This window comes from Dermacentor albipictus, chromosome 6, assembly GCF_038994185.2.
Source record: "Dermacentor albipictus isolate Rhodes 1998 colony chromosome 6, USDA_Dalb.pri_finalv2, whole genome shotgun sequence".
In the NCBI taxonomy this organism is placed as follows: domain Eukaryota; kingdom Metazoa; phylum Arthropoda; class Arachnida; order Ixodida; family Ixodidae; genus Dermacentor; species Dermacentor albipictus.
In genome coordinates, this window is record NC_091826.1 from 41143451 (window position 1) to 41162532 (window position 19082).

A 19082-nucleotide genomic window follows, 5' to 3' on the forward strand; every position below is an offset into this window, starting at 1 on the left:
TTCCGGGAATACATTCTTCATTTTCAATATATTCTGGTTTGTTTCTCTCGCATTCTTACCTCTCCCTTTTACAGCATTGAATTCCTCCTGGTTTTCTTATAGAGGACCAACTGCGAAACAACACGTTTTTATTTTTCCTGTACTTAGACACCTATTCATGCCAGCATTAGTGTGCTTTCGTTGTTACTCCTATTAGGGCTTTTACTGCTATTGCATCCAATTTGTTTTATTCTTGTATAACCCACGTCTCAGCCAATCCCTTGTTGCGGGTACCTGTCACTATATGTATAGTGGAACTGTAGGGGATAAGCTTAACCACCATTATCGTGGGACACAGTCAACGAGATGAGCAATATCAAGAGATCCTGACTACTAGTAAGCTTCAAGGAACGACGATAATTGATTGTTCCTGCTAGTATTGCTTTCATTTTAGCAGACAATTTCATCTTCTACAGCAATAATTCCACGGCAATTCCGCAATTTTATTTGTCAATTGTCCCGGAATAATCCACCCATTTCTCGGCCAGTCATTAACACTGGGCTGGAGCCAGACGTTCGATACGCCACGACGACGAACACTGTCACTCACCACTGTGCACTGAGTGCAGAGTGGTGCTCTGTACTCCGTGTTCAGTGCTCAGTGCACTACGCATTGAGCACCACACCACCGAGCTCGTGGTGCGCTTCGTGTTTCTTTCTTGCGTCCGGGTTTCTTTCTTTTCGCGCAGTGAAAACGAACGGTCGGAAACTGTCACTGATATCTGAAGAAGTTTGCTGGCATTGACAACAGCTGAAATGAGGAATTTTGCTTTCCTTGCCCGTGCATGACACAACCACAGAAATGTGAGCGCCATCCGAAGCATTCACTGTACTCCCAAATCGTCGGCGTTGGTGGAGCCGAAACTTGCGCAGGTAACATTATTCAGAATAAGCATTCGATGCCTTCCGGCGGAGTGATTTCCTAGCAATACAACAAGTTGTCCATGTGGAATACAGCGCGGAATGCAATCTCACAGACTACGGGTGACGTTGTCGTCCCTGCAAGTGCGCAATGACCGACGTTGCAGTAGATGACTTGACGTTGGTTGTCCTGGCACTTTCCGAAGCGCCTGCTGCGCCGTGAATTTGTGAAGGCTTAGGCGGCATAGTGCGGCTGGCACAAGTGAATTCAGAGCCTATACTCAGAGCCTATACTCAGAGCCATATAGTTGTTTATGTCAGCTATCTTACGCTTGTTGATGACCTTTGCGGTAAAAATTCCGCATAAAAAAATAGGACACATGTTGTCTACCCCACCTGCTGCGCTCAAAGTTTTCCAGCTATCTTTGTGACATGCGACATGCAATGCATATTTATTTCCCGGAAATTAGGTGATATTGCCCGTTTTACTTAATAGTGCACATCCAATTACCACCGAATGGTGCCGAAGGCTTTTCAGATCGATTGGGTAATGGTTGTCACCTACACAATTTAGTGCAGCCAGCGGAAACACCCCACTCTGCATATTTTTCGGTCGCGTGATCGTGGAGCTTTCGTGAAGCGGGTAGACAAGTGCCACACAATTCTTTATACTGTGCACAGCGTTTTGCACAAACCGCGTGAGGCATGTGACTGCGCTTCAGACTGTTTTTGGGATTGGCCCACTTTGCTTCGACAATGTACCCAGGGTGGACGGGCATACCTTAGAGGGCCGGTCCTGGAGACAACGCAACAGTAAAGAGCGGTTACCTCGGCGTAAGGTCGACTAAAGCAAATATGGCAAGCATCAACCTCAAAAATTCGCCTAGAAAAGTTCGCTTTATTAAAGCAATTGTATATGGTGGTGTAAATTTCCTGCAATGAGAATGCTCAGATCTCGTGCATTCGTCACTTAGTAATTCCGCAAAAAAGTATGGCTGGCAGCGTGGACATAAGCAAGGGTATTAATGCTGACAGCAGTGTCCTAGCAATGAGCCATTGGGCATACTAAGTTGTGTATATATATTTCTGCCATAGCGAAGATAGGATATGCCGCATGGCTGCACTAATGACAAAGGCGAAAGTCAGAACACAGTTCACCTAGACAACGTGCACTGGAGATGAATAACACAATTTCGTTTGTAAAAACAGAAAATCACACGAAATGTTGTTTTCTTTGATTTGAGTATCGGGTAACAAGCGGTGTGTAGCAGTTGAGCGCGTCGGAATTGTGTAAGTTCGGTGTTTCACGACAAAGGCAAGTGTATGCGAACCCTCTAGTACCTCGTTGCAAGATGTGTACTATTGTACGATATGTGCGTCCTGTGAAACGGTGCGTCTTACATGTTAACGTTTTCGTAAAAATGGCTGACTTTGGCATGAAGTTCGTCTTAGTCATGGGTGCGACTTATACACAGGAAAACACGGCATGTTCTTACTTTAGAAGGAGCGCACGAAATTCAGGAAAAGGACGGATAAATTCACCGTAATACCCTTTTTAACCACACATACCAGAGAAAAAAAACACTACACTTCCACGAGCTTCAAATGCTTATATCATGCGTGTAGTGAGCGCGTCTGTCTTATCCTTCCTGCGCACTTGTGGCTATTTATATTATTCCTTGCAATATGTCGTATCAACAATACCTAATTTCTAAGATTTTCAAGAGCGGCGCGGCTGCGATGAATCCTTATTGAATTACCAAAGCCGATTTTATTATTCCATGGAAGCGGAGAAGAAGTAGTGGTTTAATGAGTGGAAAATGTAGAGAGGTCGGCAGGAAAATGGACATATTTGAAACAGAACCGCGCGGTGTTCACGCGGACAAGACACGGACGAGCGCTGACTTGCAACTGAAGTTTACTGCTTGGAACGAAGCATATGTAACTGCTCCAACCAATAGAAGAAAAGAAAACCATACATATATTCACAATCATTCCTACATGCTGCACTGAACAGGGGAGATACCTGTAATCATCATATCCTCCACGCTAAAAATGCTTGTTCTTTGGACGTAATGGATAGGGAGGGGCTACTGACGCATGCGTCTTTTCACCAGGCGATGTGCGCTGCTTCGATGATTTCACGGGCTAGTTGGTTACTATGTTTACTTAAAATTTGTGTTCTAGCGAAGTCAGGGTGGCAGGCCCCAATGTCGCAGCCTCTACAGTGGATGCGCAGATGCCCTTTTACTGTGTTATGTACATTGTTGTTGTGCTCCTTCAGGCGTTCATTAAGGCATCTCCCCGTTTGACCGAAATAAGTCTTACCAACTCGCCCAAGCGTCTGTTTTAACTGGAAATGGAGCATCTGGCCTGCTACTCTACGTAAGGGAAGGGGAAGAGTGCAAGAAAAAAAATGGCCAGGCTTAGCTTGGTTAAGCCCAGAATGCGTTGCATATTGCGCGAGTTCGGGCCCAGCTTTTCCTCCGGCTTTCGTGACGTCACGTCACGTGGTTGCGATAAAGGTCAATGGTGGCTGCCCGGCCGCGCCCAAGGGCTGAACTGAGTGATTGCAATATGCAACGCATAAAAATAGAAGCAACTTAATAACAAACATAGCAAACTTAAAAGAGAATAGACCCACATATGAGACGCGCAGCAATGAACAATGGCTCATACCCTGAATGGTGGCTGCGCGGCCGCGCCCAAGGGCTGAACTGAGTGATTGCAATATGCTACGCATAAAAGGGTCACAATGGGGATGATAATGGGAGGAACGAGGTGAAGGACACATTGCATAAATGTTATCCCAATTGTGAGTCTAGGCCTGTGTCGCCTAAGAATTGTGAAAGAGCACGCATTGTCTCTATCGTCTGCCTAATCTGTGGCCATGCGCCTAGCAAAACGGAGGGCTTCCTAAACGGCGATCGGTTGAAACGATCTCACGAAATTTTTACTGCACTTCGCTCGAACGAAACAAAACGCATGCCTAGTCCAAAGCAATATTATTCCTCATATATTGAAAGGTTGCGCCGAAGTTCACGAAAATCGACAAAGTAAGAAAAAAAATACTGGAACGTAGTTTACGAACCTCTTTGCTCAATGCTAAAGACAGCTATCGCAATTACGTGAGTTCAAGTGCATCCATTTAATATGTGAATTTACACTTTACCTAAAATTGTTACAACTCTTGGAGGATTATACAAATGCCCTATTCACATGTCATGGGTGAATACGAGAGAGGTGTGCATTACGAAAACTTTTGTCAGCTTCAGATTTCATAATTGTGAAACAGAGTTATGCATTGGGCACTCACGATTTCCTGGTGTTTTCGACAATTTGCGACTAAAAAACTTCATTCTGTAAAAAAAATTGCCTCGTACAATCACTGGATATATATACCATTTAAGTGCAACAAAATTTTCAAAAGGTTGGTTTGGTGTTCACTAATAAACATTGCTTCTTTACATGTCTTTGTATAAAGGACTCCCGAGCTACAGCTTCTTGTTAGACCCTGATGTATACGGTTTCTATCTGCACTGTGTGATCAGATTAAGGGGCATGGGAATAATGGCAGATAGAATGGATAAGAAGAACACAAATTACGTGGCATGCAGGTGACTGTATGAACGCCTTAAATTGCAGACAGTGCTCCATTAGATCGCGCATGGTCCACAACGTCCCTCATTCTGTGGGCTGTCATCGTGGTTCGGTAAAGAGAGATGAACGCCTCCCTCTGCTTACTTAAAGACCATGGCGGACGAGCTACACCATGTCTTACGTAGACGCTAATAATTTGCCATGTGCTCAACGACTGGTGAACGCATATTGGAAAGATGCGCTAGACATCCATGAGTTTTAACTAAGTTTAACTACACGCTTAGAACACACAAGTTCCACATTTGCTGGCTTTAGCTGGAAGAGCTCAGCCTCTGTGGTACTTAATAGATTTATTTCCTTTTTGCATATTTCGGGCCAACACAGGAATTATGAGGACGGGAAAATCTTCCACGATGGAATGGTGCGTAAACGTTTTTGAAGACAACAGAGTGATGCAAGGGCGTGCAGCTCGGCTTTCCAAATCACAGAGGACGTGTGGCCGAACTATATCTCATCGAGTATGGGAGCAGATATGTGCTTCCAGTCTTACTGCTTAGTTATCTTCATGATTTATGCAGTTGGCGTCGTGACTTACTCCCTCTTGTCCAAACTGTTTAAATATTTTCCTCTATTCACGACAAGCATCCATGAATTGGAGGTTGTAGTTTCTGTGAGATGAGATCAAAATCAAAACAAGCATGAACGATTAGGGCACTTCCAAAGGACGTTTAAAAAAAAATACTCCCCTACTCTTACCGCAAGTGGTCCTCAAATCGGCGGTCTCACTAACATGGCAAAGAAAGTCATAACAATGTTTTCTTCACTGAATTTTAGCGTTTACCATTTCGCTTCATGTTTAGCATTCTTAGTGCGGACACTGTATTTGTGAGGTGTGTTTATCAGCGCTAAAAATGAAATTTTTTGATAGTTTTTTCAAATGAAAGTACTTATCTCATACATAACGCCAATTACACGTAGACTTCAAGATGGCTCTGACAAAAGAAAGTTAAATATCTATACTGTTGTAGAAAGAAAAAGGAAAAAAAATGGCTGTGGCTTAGCTAAGGTTAAGCCCAGGATGCGAAGCATACTAGCCTTTATTTTAACGCGACAGCGTTAAGGAGCTCATGTCGCAGAAAAGCCGGTGTCGTCGGCGTCGGCTCAGGCGTGCGGCGCTTGCTCAGGCGCACATTTCGTTGTCGCGCCGAACGCTGCGTTGCTCGACGCTCACCGCGTCCGACGCGGGGGGCGACGCCGCGAGCGACGGCGCGAGTTGGAGCCCTGTTTCTCCTCTGTCGAGACGTCATGGTGTCACGTGGTATTGACGGCGACACCGCCGAGCCTGAGGAGCTGGGTTGAGCTCTCGTAATATGCTTCGCATAAAAACTGAAAAGCTATTAAGGCTTTGCGCCGCTGTGCAACATTGAAAATACAAATTGGTCGTTAGTGCATGTCACTTCTGCTTTCGAACTGTTTAGTATTTCTTATTTTGTTTGTTTTTGTTCTCTATGACATTACCCTTACTCCTTTTCTCTTCTTTTTCTCTTCTTACACCTTTAAGCTTTAATTTCTACCAACAAAGTAAACATCGTGGGTAATATGTGAGGAATTTCGCTAGGCAAACATCTTCAGATTTATTTACTTCCTTTGACTCTTGTGCTGTAAAGGCCCGAACTACCAAACACAATCAACCTCAGCAGCTGTATAGATGAAATACGACGATCTCCTAAGTACAAGAAAGCAAGTTAGATATAGAGTTCAGCGAACTATGTAACATTTCTGACCTTAAGCAGGCTGAAATTGCAAACGGGTGCCTTGCGTTACTTTGTTTTTGCTTTCAGGAGCGCCTGAAGAAGTCATCGGGTTTTGACTATCCCATGGAAGCTCACTTATTTGGCGGTTTTCGCTCAAATTATCTGCGGCAAAGTGGAATGAGTGTTGATGCAGAGGATAAATTCGAGTAAACGATATTTGTACACCCATAGCTTCTTCACCGTAATGGTGTTCACAGGAACAATGCTTTCTCTTTTTGAAATCTCTTGCACGTTGTTTCTGCTCTTCATTAGTCTCGCTTCTGTAGGTGCTCTATAGGTTACAGAAAATTAACAAGCAGAACTTTGCACCGGAGCCACTGCAAATGTTACGATAGGAACATCGACGTCACACGTCATCTGCGCAAGTAGGAAAAGTTATCTCGCCTCAGCACATAGAAGGCCAATGGAAAAAGGAAGCTGAGGCTTTCATGTAGGTTTCCAGCATGGGAACGTGGTTAATTCCGGCAGTCACAAAAACAACAAAAAAAGGATGAATGTCGGTAACCACTAACAGTTGTCGCTGCATATCCTCAGCGAAGATTTTCTACACAATACATCACAACAGTACAGCCTAGGCACGCTGGCCCTGTTTGGTAAACCAGAACCTTAAAAATTTTTGAAAACTAATGCACAGTTTGAGAGCACCCAGTATACTAACTGCATGCGAACTTGCGTTAGCGGTGTCATTCAAACCTGAAAAGCTCTATTTGGTTGCGTTTATCACAGGGTAAAAAAATGTACGCTCATTTCCGGGGTGCATGCTGGTCAGGTTCTCGCCGCGGTCCTTTCTAGCCGCGAGCTCGGCGACGCTCAGCACGGCGGCATCCGGGGTCACGAACGCGGAGGTTCCGAACAGAACCGAGCGCGCCATCTGTCCAAAGGCGTTGTCGAGGTCCCGGATGTTGGTTTCGTTGAACGGAGCTGCGCGAAGTGGATCGTGTGGCGTCTCCCCGCGGTTCTGCGACAGAAGGTGCATGGCAAAGGCATGCCGCCAGTGCGGGTAGGCGTGTGGCTCGTAGAGGACGCCTAGCATGTTTAGTCCGGTTTCGAGGCCGTAGTGCATTCGATGGACGAGATGCGGATGCCGCTCGAGTAGAACTTTGGTTGGCAGCTCGCCCGCGTTGTAATTCCAACGCGAGTCATTCAACCTGCGCATTGAAAAGTAGGACCGCTGAAGTGATAAAGTGGTCCCGCTTCTCTGCGTGCTTAACAACAAACTTGTTAAGAGACAGGTGCGACGCATCTAGAAGGCTCTGTAACTCCAGACTGCCACACACTGCCTCCTGGTTTACTTAATGGCGGGTGAGTGTTTCTTTTCTGGCTGCAGTCTAGCTTTGTCCTCAGGCGAAAGGTGGTAAATAAGTGGCAAACGTACGCATGACTTCGACCAGAGGCAAGGCAGCTGGATGTTACGCTGACGACTACGCAATGGCGCCTCCTACAACGGCCTGTACACCTGCCCCAACTTTAAGCAACCAGTACAACCCAACATCGAAAACGGGATGTGGGAATCTCGAGCAGACGATGTGGAGTGGAAAAAGCACTTCCGTGTGGAACACATACGTGTAGTGGATCCTACCAGTGGGTGGCATAATGGACTGCAATATAGCCCATGAGTCTCTCCTGGCTGTAACCAGTATATTCGGGCTATAACACCAGTTGTTCATCCATTTCTTCGCATCGCGCTTTACACTCGCGGCACCATACTCCCCATTCCAACAGTTCGTGTTAGGCAAAAGAGCGATATCGTGAATGAAACTCTTATTCAACTAATGAATAAGGCTGTGCAAATAATACTTTTTGGAACCGAATCGTGTACAGAAAGTATTATTACCAGTAGAGAATTTATTTATGTATGAAATACTTCTCCAATAGCTAGCAGGTTTTAAGCAGTCGCTATCACAAAAAACTTTCTGATGTTCACATTGTAATGTATTCAAAATGTTAGCCAGCTTTTGTCATTACAGTGGACAATGTGAAACCTTCTTTACTCAAAGCGCATGTAAACAGAGCATCAGGATTACATTATCAGCTTGTTTGCATACTCGAAAATATTCCGGTAGCGCACGAATGATAGGGGTTAACCTGCAACGGTCCAGCTCGTCGAGCAACGTAATGCGCCCTTGCATTGGTAACTTGTCGTGTTTAGTAAAGCAATGAAGGGTGCTAGTTGGTGGATGTTCATGATTATATTGCGCTTAGTGTTACACTGAATATTTTAAGTGAAGGACAATACGTCGCGCTACGTACGTCCACGTCCTGTACTTCACTTAAAATCGTCAGCGTAAGACTAAGCGTAATATAATCATGCTCGTGTATTATGTGCACCATAGCCACCGGAGGTGAAACTTCCCTCAAATTTACTCCAACTTTGTGTTTCATCTTCGACTTCTGTGGGCCTTGAAATATACCGTAATTGAATTCGGAAGTTATGGGTGCTTACGAAAGATATGACACTTCCATTCGAAAACCAAATTGAGTAAGATAAATAATAAATTCGTCATATGAAATTACGCTTTTAGCATAACCCTACAAATACGGTTAAGCGGGTAAGCGTTCTTGGCACACGACCCGCCGTCAGTGGCAGGTTCATAACGGTGCAACTTTATGTAACTTTTGGGAAAACAATCGATGTGGCGACGTGCGCAGGCTCTGCACGAGGGTGTTATATTCGTGAAAGCAGGACTGGAACCTTACAACAAGATAAGATTTCTAGACGCATTTTACAATACGTTGTGCAATTCTAAACCTTTCAATAAGAAAAACACGTTTCGTGGTCAGAGATAAAACAATCTTGGCTAGGCAGACACTTAGCGCCTATGGTAGGTAGTGCTTTTGGTGGGGCGTCTCCACATAGAGTTGAATGTGACAAGAAAACGAAGCGACGCCGCCTTCAGATGGCGTAGTGTGTCTAGATGGAAGCGCGATGGAGGATCTCCCGGTTGTGATTTCACTCCTCATGGAAGATGGTTTTCGGTTGTAGCAATACGGTGATTCGCTACATTGCTTTAGTGCTGGTGGCATTAGTGTAGACAGTCTTCCTGAGATGGTTTCTGCTAGAGCTTTTCTTTTTCTAAAGGCGAAAGCCTTGGGTACATCATAGACCCAAAAATACATTGTGAAGGCAACCGGTCGATGAACCAACACGTGCTACATGAAGGCATCAATGTTCCCGGCTTCGAGACCCTCGGTAATTTAATAGACGAGAGGAAAGGGTGCTAACCGAGGGGCCCAATTTTTTCTTTAGTCATATCATACGAAGCCAACAAACACGCAAGGACAACATAGGGGAAATTGTTTGCGTTTAATAAAGAAACGATAAATTATTGGAAATCAAAGCGCATGAAAAAACAACTTGCCGCAGGTGGGAAACGATCCCACATCCTTCAAATTTCGCGCGATGCTCTAACAATTGAGCTACCGCGGCACCATTTTCCCATCCACTTTCTTGGGTATTTGTGTTTTCCTAGCAGAACCCTGGGAGTGTTAGCCAGCGCCGCGACTCACAGACCATGGCGGCTAACACTCCCAGGGTTCTGCTAGGAAAGCACAAATACCCAAGAAAGTGGATGGGGAAACGGTGCCGTGGTAGCCTAATTGATAGAGCATCGCACGCGAAATGCGAAGGTTGTGCGATTGTTCCTCAGCTAAGGCAAGTTATTTTTTCATGCACTTTCATTTCCATTAATTCATCTTTTCTTCATCAAGCACAAGTAATTTCCCCAATGTTGTCCTTGGTGTCAGTGTTTGTTGGCTTCTTATGATATGACATTGATGTTAAGTAAGGCTAATCTAATTAAGGTGGAGTTAAATAAAACTCTCGAACGCCCTGCTTTGGCTGGAGTTCAACCCTCGACCTTTTGGGAAACCAAAATTTATTGGCGCCAAAAATACGTGGAATGAGTAATGGTGTAACACACGACCATTGGTGTTAAGGCATATTCAATTAAGGCACAAGAGCGAATGGCCTTTCATGGGAGCAAACAAGCAATATGAAGTAACAAAGCATTCGGATGAGAACGTCAGTTAACTTCTCCAATGTATCGTGATCGTGCAGCCTTTCGTGTTCATCCACTTTAGTGTATGCTAAAGTTGCGGTCAACCTTCCTTTTTATTTTGGTCACTTTGAAGTTATTCCTGCGACGTATGTTATTACGCACCACCTTTGTGCGTGTCATTTGCCGGGATATTTATTTCTTGCGATCGAGCTTTTGTAGTCGCATATATTCGTAACAACTCCTGCGCAAAGTCCCTACCAGAAGATGGTATTTGAAATGAATTACAATCTCTAGATAATTAGCTGGCCATAAAAGAGACATAGAAAGATCCAATGTTTTTCTTGTTGGTTATTTATTTATGTGTGTTAAGTGTGAGGGAGCGTAAACTACCTAACTTATCGACTTCCTATGCCTTGGTACAGCGGATCTTCTCTGAATCGCATCTCGTCGTTTACGTCTGGTGTTGATCCGGGCTGGAACTAAAGCTCCCCTACACTGGGCCAGTGAAAGACAACTTCTTTAAATACCAAGAACTTTCATTGCTCCATCTCAATCTACAATCTTGTTGCGTATGGTTTTCATAGCCAAGTTCGCGCTTACGTTGGGAATGTGTCCGGTGAACTGGCAAACATGAAATTACTGTATCATGGCAGCGCTCTAGTGGTTTCCGAGTCCATGCAAGGGCTCTGTGCGGTAGCCATTTCTTTTTTTTTTAGTCCAGAGTGAGTTTTGTTGGCTTTAGGCTTCACACTAGATGTATTCTGTTCTCTCAGAACCATTGACCCCGCTTCTTCGGAGAAAAAGTATATAATGCGGAGAACCGCCCGACTCACTGGCGGTAGCTGTCTAGGCAGAGCCGAACGAAGCGCGAATTGTTGTGAAAAAACATCAGGTTGTTTCCCATGGAGTCCCGGCTCCCAAAGCCCACGGATGCCTCGAATCGCAGGAAGCGTCGCAGAGATTGTACCACGAACACGTCTCGGTCAAAGTAGAAGCCTCCGTAGTGCATCAGAGCTTTGAGGCGGAGCACGTCGGTTGAGTGGTGAGATTTCTGCGTGGAAACCGCAGGTGTGAACCGAGAAATCGGTCACAATTTCATCACTATTCTTTGTCACATGCACAAAATAAATCTCACTTAAGCCCTACTGCTTCTGGTACCATTCAATCACTCACATGAATAATACTTCTTAGCCTGGGTGCATGTTAAGCAACAGGATTTCAAGTTTGGCATCAACGCTATAACTTCTAACATATAGCATAGCTATAAGTCACGCTTAGCATATATTCTTATACTGGTTCTGACTTTGCACATCACAAAGGCTCTCGCTGTAAAATGAGGCGCTGAGTGGCTTGTACGTTTGCTGAAGCGTACTTTGGGGAATCTAGCAAGAATGAACTCCGTCCTGGGCCAAAATGTCCTGCTACAGCACATTGAGTAATATAGAAATATTTTGAGGAACCCAAACAATATCAGGTAAATATCTTCATGTGTTTTTGAGCTCATCAACCAAGCACGTGGTAATTTTTAGTCTTCATCTGTTGTGCTAACTCTGGAGACAATCCTGTCAAGCATATTAGAGTATTTCACATACGAGGTGGTTCTTTTAGGATATGCAGAATTATCATGATCAAGCTACAGGCGCAGCGATCGTGATGTCTTGCAGAGGCAGTTCTAGACGAGGGAGACATAATTTCTCACTAATAATCGTGAGTTTGAGAAGAATAATTTTAAAAGACACGTAAATTCGCTATGTGAGTGGGATAGGCAAGGTTTTTACGAGAAAGAATAATTTTCCGTGAATAACTTATTAAACAAGATATCTTTTGAAATTGTATCGAAGAAAGAAATTCTACACGTCCAATTAAACGTCCTGATTGAAGGGCACTTTTTGTTTTCGAGGCCGGAAATGCGTCGTATATTCTTTGCGAAGTTTTCAACCGAAAGAGAGCTGCAAGGGAAATAAAAAGTATTGTGGGAAATTTGTGTGTTCTTTTTTCAGCTTTCAGCTAATCCTAACGGCGCGTCTCAAAACAACTTAGAAGTTGTTCCAAATAAATGAATTATTCAATAAATAATTTGATGAGTGCAATAGGTGTAATGCAATAGAATTAAAAACAGGATTGCTATCATTAGGAAGCAATCACGAAATCAAACGCAGAATGCTCGGTATGAGTATGCTTAAAAGCCAGTGCGTTTGCATGGGCCGTCGTAAGCGCATGTGATGAACACGAACCGATTAAAGTGGCGAGATCAGCGTGACTTTGTTTGTTCGATATCGACCTGCGGTAAACATGTTTTCCTCGATTCAACTTCCTGATTGTCTACACATAGCGCTATGACGCACTGCATGCATCATCGTGGGAATTTCGAATGACCCGCCGTGGTTGCTCAGTGGCTATGGTGTTAGGCTGCTGAGCACAAGGTCGCGGGATCGAATCCCGGCCACGGCGGCCGCATTTCGATGGGGGCGAAATGCGAAAACACCCGTGTACTTAGATTTAGGTGCACGTTAAAGAACCCCAGGTGGTCGAAATTTCCGGAGTCCTCCACTACGGCGTGCCTCTTAATCAGAAAGTGGTTTTGGCACGTAAAACCCCATAATTATATATATAAAAAAATTTCAAATGCTAGAGCACACGGTGCGGCACATAGTAGTTGTGCGCTCAAATGCTCGCAATCCGTGGCTATGCATGTGGCATGCACAGGGTTTCCTTCAAAACTCACCAGAGGTAGCTGCTGTGCTCCTGTGTGCTATTACTGCTATTACTTCTTGTGTGTTGGTTCAGCGCGCGTTGGAATGACAGCTACAGCAGACGGGCTTGCTAAACGTCGCGCTTTCTTTTCCTTTTTGGCTTCAAATGGCCTTGCGGCATTACGAAATGGCGATTTTAAGCAAGTCTTGCGCTAAAATTACAATACGTTGAAGTGATTACGCGTCTAGGCAGATTATTCCTAAATTATGTGTTCTTAAAATAAATAAAGGCAATAAATTGTAAAGGAAAAGTCGTCATAAACGGCGCTACAAGGATGTCTGAATCCAAAAGTACGAAGACTAGACAAATCCAACTACCATTACCCGTCATTCCCACAGTAGCGACCCGACAGCAGCGCCACGGTTCCCTCTACTGATCATTGTGGGAAACCCATGTAAATGGTAAGGACCTAAGGCTGTCTGTCTGAAGCGCATATATTTACCTTTATGGGAATGCCAAATATCTCTGTGGGGAAAACTGCGGGGATGAAGGTGAAGTTGATGCCTTCCAGAAAACGGGCATAGTTCCCTCCAAAGCCGCAAGGACTGCAGTAAACGAATATCTTCTCCGGCCGATGGTTCAAATATACGGATCGGAGGGTAACCACGTCAATGAAGTCCACTTTGGTGGAATTGCACCTGCGCCGATGTCAAGAATATTGCATTTAACGGGGAATACCTGTAAACGCGGCGTTACAGACTTGGTAATAATGAAGAGAAAGTTGCAGAGCAATACATCACGTGTCATCCGTGTTTAAGTGTTAACTGCACCGAAATTTGCACCAAGAACGTCACATTTGACTTGCACCCGCAATCCTTTCGCTCACGCGTTGAAAAGGAGCAGCAAACCGCGCAAACGCACATGCAAAAACAAAGACGCATCTTGGGGGCCACGATGTATTTCGAGTTCCTGCAGCAATCACTTCCGGTGTTTGCAGTACAGAAAAGCATGGCCTTCGATACCGGCTTCAGTTCCTCGAGGGAGACGTTACAAAGCGTGCCAATTCATTTTGCCGCAATTCACCATTGCCAGCCCGCGTTGCGGTTCAAGGGCGGCATAAAATAAATTAGGGCACAAGTTTTCGACCACACCTCATGCCCTTGAAATTTTCCAGCTATCTGTGGGACATGCAACATGCAATGCACAATTGATGCCCAAAAGGTTGCTGTTAGTGTCTTTTACTTAATCGTACACATCGGTTTACCACCGTATGGTGCCAGAGGCTTCTGATTGATTGGGTAATGGTTGTCAGCTACATAATATAGTGCAGCCAGAAGAAACACAATACATATTTCTCGGTCTCGAGATCGTGAAGCTTTCGTAAAGCAGGCAAATAAATGTCACGCAACTGTTTATACTCTGCACAGCGTTTTGCATAACAGGGATTACCGGCCTCGTGCTAGAGAAGACGGAGAGACGCAAACTACGTGACACATGTGACAAGGATTTATGCTGTTTTGGGGAATTTGCCCGCGTTGCTTCGACACTGTAACCGCGATGGACGCGCATACTTGAGCGGGCTAATCCTGGAGACAGCGCAACAGCAAACAGTGGTTTGCTCGGCGGACGGCCGACTAAATCAGATGTGCCAAACTCCAATCCTTAAATTTGGCATGGAAAGGTTAGCTCTATTAAGGAATCGTGCTCTTTACGGTGCCCGCTGCTTGCCCTGAGAATACTCAGGTAGCGTGCATCTTGCCTCTTGATAATTCTGTAAAAAAGTATGGCCAGCAGCTAGGACATAAGCAAGGCTATTCAAGATGAAAGCTGAAAGGCGTTTACGTCCTTCTGTTGTCAGCAGAACTGGGAGCGAGAATTTCACTGCAGGCCTCTTTTGAATAATATAGATAGCTGTACAATAGCCAGAAGAAGAGTTCGACTTCTCACCTAACCAAGTGCAGTATGTCTGGCACTATATCATTGCTGTAGCCCGCAGATTCGTTCGTGTCATAGAAACTCCTTGGAAGATGCTCTGCTTGCGTCGGAAAGTGCAATTGTGTGTAGGTTCCAGTGAGGTAGAACTTCAAAGGGCCGCAGATTGTCACGGTACATACGAAGAATGTTAGGACAGCCATGTCCATGCCAGCCCTGAAGAACGAGGGTGGAATACCGTACAGTTACTGCACAGTTTGAATCATCAAATTACTGCCGTGACGTCGAACAACGCCTCCCAGAAAGCACAAGTCTGGTGCGCTTCGATCCCTGACGTCATGCTATTTTGCCCGAATGCCATAGAAATCATCGAATACTCCTGTCTCGTCCGTCGTGATATTGACGTCACCGCTTTCGTCTCGACCGGCTATGGTGGCGGCTCCTAGATAGCAGGCCTCTGCACTCTGTTTCATTACGTCGTGCTGTTGGACCGACATTTCTATTGCTCAGCCCTACATGAGTAGAGTGTTGATGTCGAAATCACCGCAGCTTACCAACACCTCATAGACAGAAGACCTCTTCACTTCGATTCATAACGCAATGCTTCCTCGCCCTTAATTTTGATTCCAAGGTTGGCGTGACGATAGCGGTGACGTCAAAATCACCACGGCTTCCCATCGTTTCTGCGTGGAAATCAATAGAAACGAGAAGAAAGACAGAGATCGGCGATTCTTTTCCTTCTTGCTTTTCATCAGCGGCGTGAGCAGTTCTCCGGTTCCAGTACCAAAGTGTCTGCCCTTCACCCCTGTGACTATAATAATAGAACAGAAATTAGAAGAACGAATCTTTATAAATATCGAAAACATCTGAGACATACCGGTCTAAAAATTCCAGCAAAAGTCTGCGGAAGCCAGCGGGACGGGTCGTTTCTTTCGGGTGTCCAGGGGGCTGATTTCGTGGCTCCATGATGGCTACGTGTTCCCGTTCTGAGAAATTAATGGAACGTGCCCACTGCGGGCGCAGACCAGCATGTACGCGGCAAGAGAAAGAAGAACAAGCAAATACCAAATCGAATTACGATTCAATGTCAGCCGAATACACATCGAAACATACAACGCACCATAGTAAAGTTTGGAAACCATACTTCACCGTGAGGCTTCCAAAGGAGCTATATAGATTTTCATTACTTTTACAATATGCGAGCAGATGACGTGAAACCGAAAGTAGCGTTAAAGGAACTTTGACCGGAAGGCTGTTATTGCTGCTCTTCGTTCATCTAAAGGCTGATACCCACTAAGAGGCATAAAGCAAGAATGGAGTGGATTTAGCTAAACGAGCATAGAAATGAAAATCACCCACTTCTTAAAAATATGTACCTCTGAAGGCCAAAATTTCACAATACAAGGATTACAATAATATCCATCGCGGGGTATGGTCCGAAAAAAGTATATGAGTAAGGTGGAAATTCAAATGACTTTAAATTTAAATTGTTATAAATAATCCCAAATGGAATTTATACTCGCAGTTCTCCGCTACGCCCCTGATGTATGTGCGGTTGCACTTTAACATAAAAGTTTGTTGAAGTGACCATGGCAGAATTACGACACGTCGTCATGTCCTTCAAGACCATGGCTTTTGAGATACTGCCGCGCGCGGTAAGATCACGCAGGCCATGGCGTCGTTGCTGTAGTTACAGCAGCTTCCGGGAGGAGGATGTCTCGTGATCTGCCGCGCACGTTGATACGTCGTTCCCATGGTGGGAACGCCTTATACCCATCGCTGTGCGATAGCTAGGCGATGCTTAACATATGGTTACAGAACGCAATTAAGCAGTGTTTTGCGCAGTAATCGTAATATCAAGGGAACCTAAGTTGCACATTCAAATTTTAACCTCTTATGGTCGGCCTGTTGTCACGGGTCCGCGACACGCAAAAGCGGACCTCATTTATCCCCACTGGACGCTTAAGCGAGATAAATCCTGATTTCGAAGTAATGCGCGGTCATCCAGCGAGAACCGAGTCAGCAAGTCTCGCCCCGTATGTCGTAGAAAAGAACGCGCGCATGAGGTTTAGTATACATCCTCGCAAAATAAAGTATCTAACGCATCTTCAAAGTTGGCAAACCCCTCTTTGCTCAAAACTGCATTAGGCAATCTGTTCCACATTTCAATCGTGTTAGGATAAAAAGGAGAACCGAATAACATCACTCCATATTAAATAAGGTTGATTAGCTCTTCTATTGTTTAGACGATTGCATATCCTTTCTGGAGGTTTTAGATATAAATACTTCTTTATTTTTGTGCGCCCACTCATGATCTTAGAAAGAAACGTTAGCCTATGTTTATGTCTGCGTTCCTCCAGAGGCTCTAGTTCACACGATTTTAACAAGGCTTTAACGGACTCCGTGCGTAGGTATTTACCGCAAATGAAACGGACTGCCAGTCTTTGTATTCTTTCTATTTTTTGCCTTCAAGACTTTCTGATGAGACGACCATACAACACGGGCGTACTCCAAGGCTGGTCATGCAATAGTTTTGTCGGCTGTTATTTGCACGTCCAGTGTAGCAAATTCCAGTTTTCCATCTTTTGCTTAAAAAAATTCCGTGGAAAAACTTCTATTTAGGCTTTGTGCAGCTATGCTACATTAAAGATACAAATTGGCCGTTCGTACTTATCGCTTCTGCTTAAGAATCGGTCATTCTTTCTTTCCTTTATTTTCGTCTCTCTTTTATTATCCGGATCAATTTTATATTATTTCTTTCTTTTCTTGCCCTTCCAAACTTTCTTTCAACTGACAACCTAAACCCCTTGAGTAGCATGGCAAGAATTTCTCAAGGAAGTCACATTTTTTATTTAAAGCCTTTTACCCTTGTGCCCAAAATGCTGGAACCACCAAAAACAATGACCTTCAGCAGCTATATAGGTGAAATATGATGTGCTGCTTAGTACAAGAAACTGAAGTATTGACAAAGTATAGAATACTTTTGATGAGAAATAGGCTAAAATTAAACTATTGTGCTGCTTCTTTTTTTTTCATTATCTGGAGTTCCTGATGAAATCATTGGGCATTTGCTCCTGCTAAGGAGAGTCGTTGACGTGATGTAATTGGCTCAAATAATGCACAGCAGGATGGAATGAGCGGTCATGCTGAGGATATATTTGAGTAAACGACATTTGTTTGCCCAGAGGTCCTTGACTGTAATGAACTTCACAGCAACAACGCCTTGTCGTTTCAGACACCTGTGAGATAAGCCCAAATTCCTGCACGGTTGTACTGTTCTTAAATAACTTCGTTTCAGTAGGTGCTGCTCTACACGTTACAGAGAACAAACCAGCAGAAATTTCGACCGGCAGACTATCACGATAGGAACATCGATGACACTCATCTACGCTAGTCGCGCAAGTTGTGTTTGTCCAGCACATATAGGGCCACTGAAATAAGGAATTTGACCCTTTCATCTGCGTTTCCAGTGAGGGGCGGTTAACACCGGTTGACATCGACAACACCTCTGGAGTTTTCGATAAAGTCGTGTTTAAAGCTTGCCATGTTAACTTTAAACAGCCCTCTACATCCAAAATGAACTCCAGCCTCTTGGAATCTTCTCTAGATTGCGCTTATATTTATTTGCCAAGCCTGCTCAATTTGTTGATGGCTTGCCCGGCCTTCCCATGGCCTTCGAGATCTTACGAGCGCGGTAGGATCTCGAAGGTCATGGCATCGTTGCTGTAGTTATAACAGCTTCCAGGAGGAGGGTCTTTGCTCGTGATGTGCAGCGCACGTTGATGCGTCGTTCCCATGGTCGGAATACCTTATAGCCGCGGCTGTGAGATAATTAGGCGATGCTTAACATATGGTTACAGAATACGATTTCGGAGTGTTTTGCGCAGTACTCGCAATGTCATGCGAACGTAAATCGCACACGTCTTCCAACCTCTTCTTGTCGGCCTGTTGTAACGGTTCTGCGACTCACAAAATCTGACCTCATAAATCCCAACCTCATAAATGCAATCCTAATGCAAGAGAAATTCTGATTTTCACGTTATGTTTAGTCAGCCAGCGAGAAATGTCCCAGCGTGTCGCCATGTCTGTCCCAGGAATCAGGGCTTTGCGCATGATTCTTTTAACGAGGATGAACTTCCAAAGA

At 44.6% G+C, this 19082-nt stretch overlaps 1 protein-coding gene across 2 annotated transcripts; it reads right to left on the reverse strand.

The window, feature by feature from the left end:
• Positions 1-6109: 6109 nt before the first annotated feature.
• On the reverse strand, positions 6110-15949 carry LOC135916303 (uncharacterized). Of its 2 annotated transcripts, XM_065449633.2 has the most exons (5): positions 15816-15949; positions 14954-15154; positions 13509-13704; positions 11146-11363; positions 6110-7462 (listed from the first exon to the last, which is right to left on the reverse strand). In XM_065449633.2, the coding sequence occupies exons 1-5, from the start codon at positions 15902-15904 to the stop codon at positions 7018-7020; spliced, it is 1149 nt and encodes a 382-aa protein (XP_065305705.2). In that variant the 5' UTR covers positions 15905-15949; the 3' UTR covers positions 6110-7017. The 2 variants fall into 2 exon arrangements, with proteins under 2 accessions (XP_065305705.2, XP_065305706.2); XM_065449634.2 differs by lacking the exon at positions 14954-15154 and having other exon boundaries at positions 15816-15946.
• Between the last annotated feature and the right edge of the window lie 3133 nt (positions 15950-19082).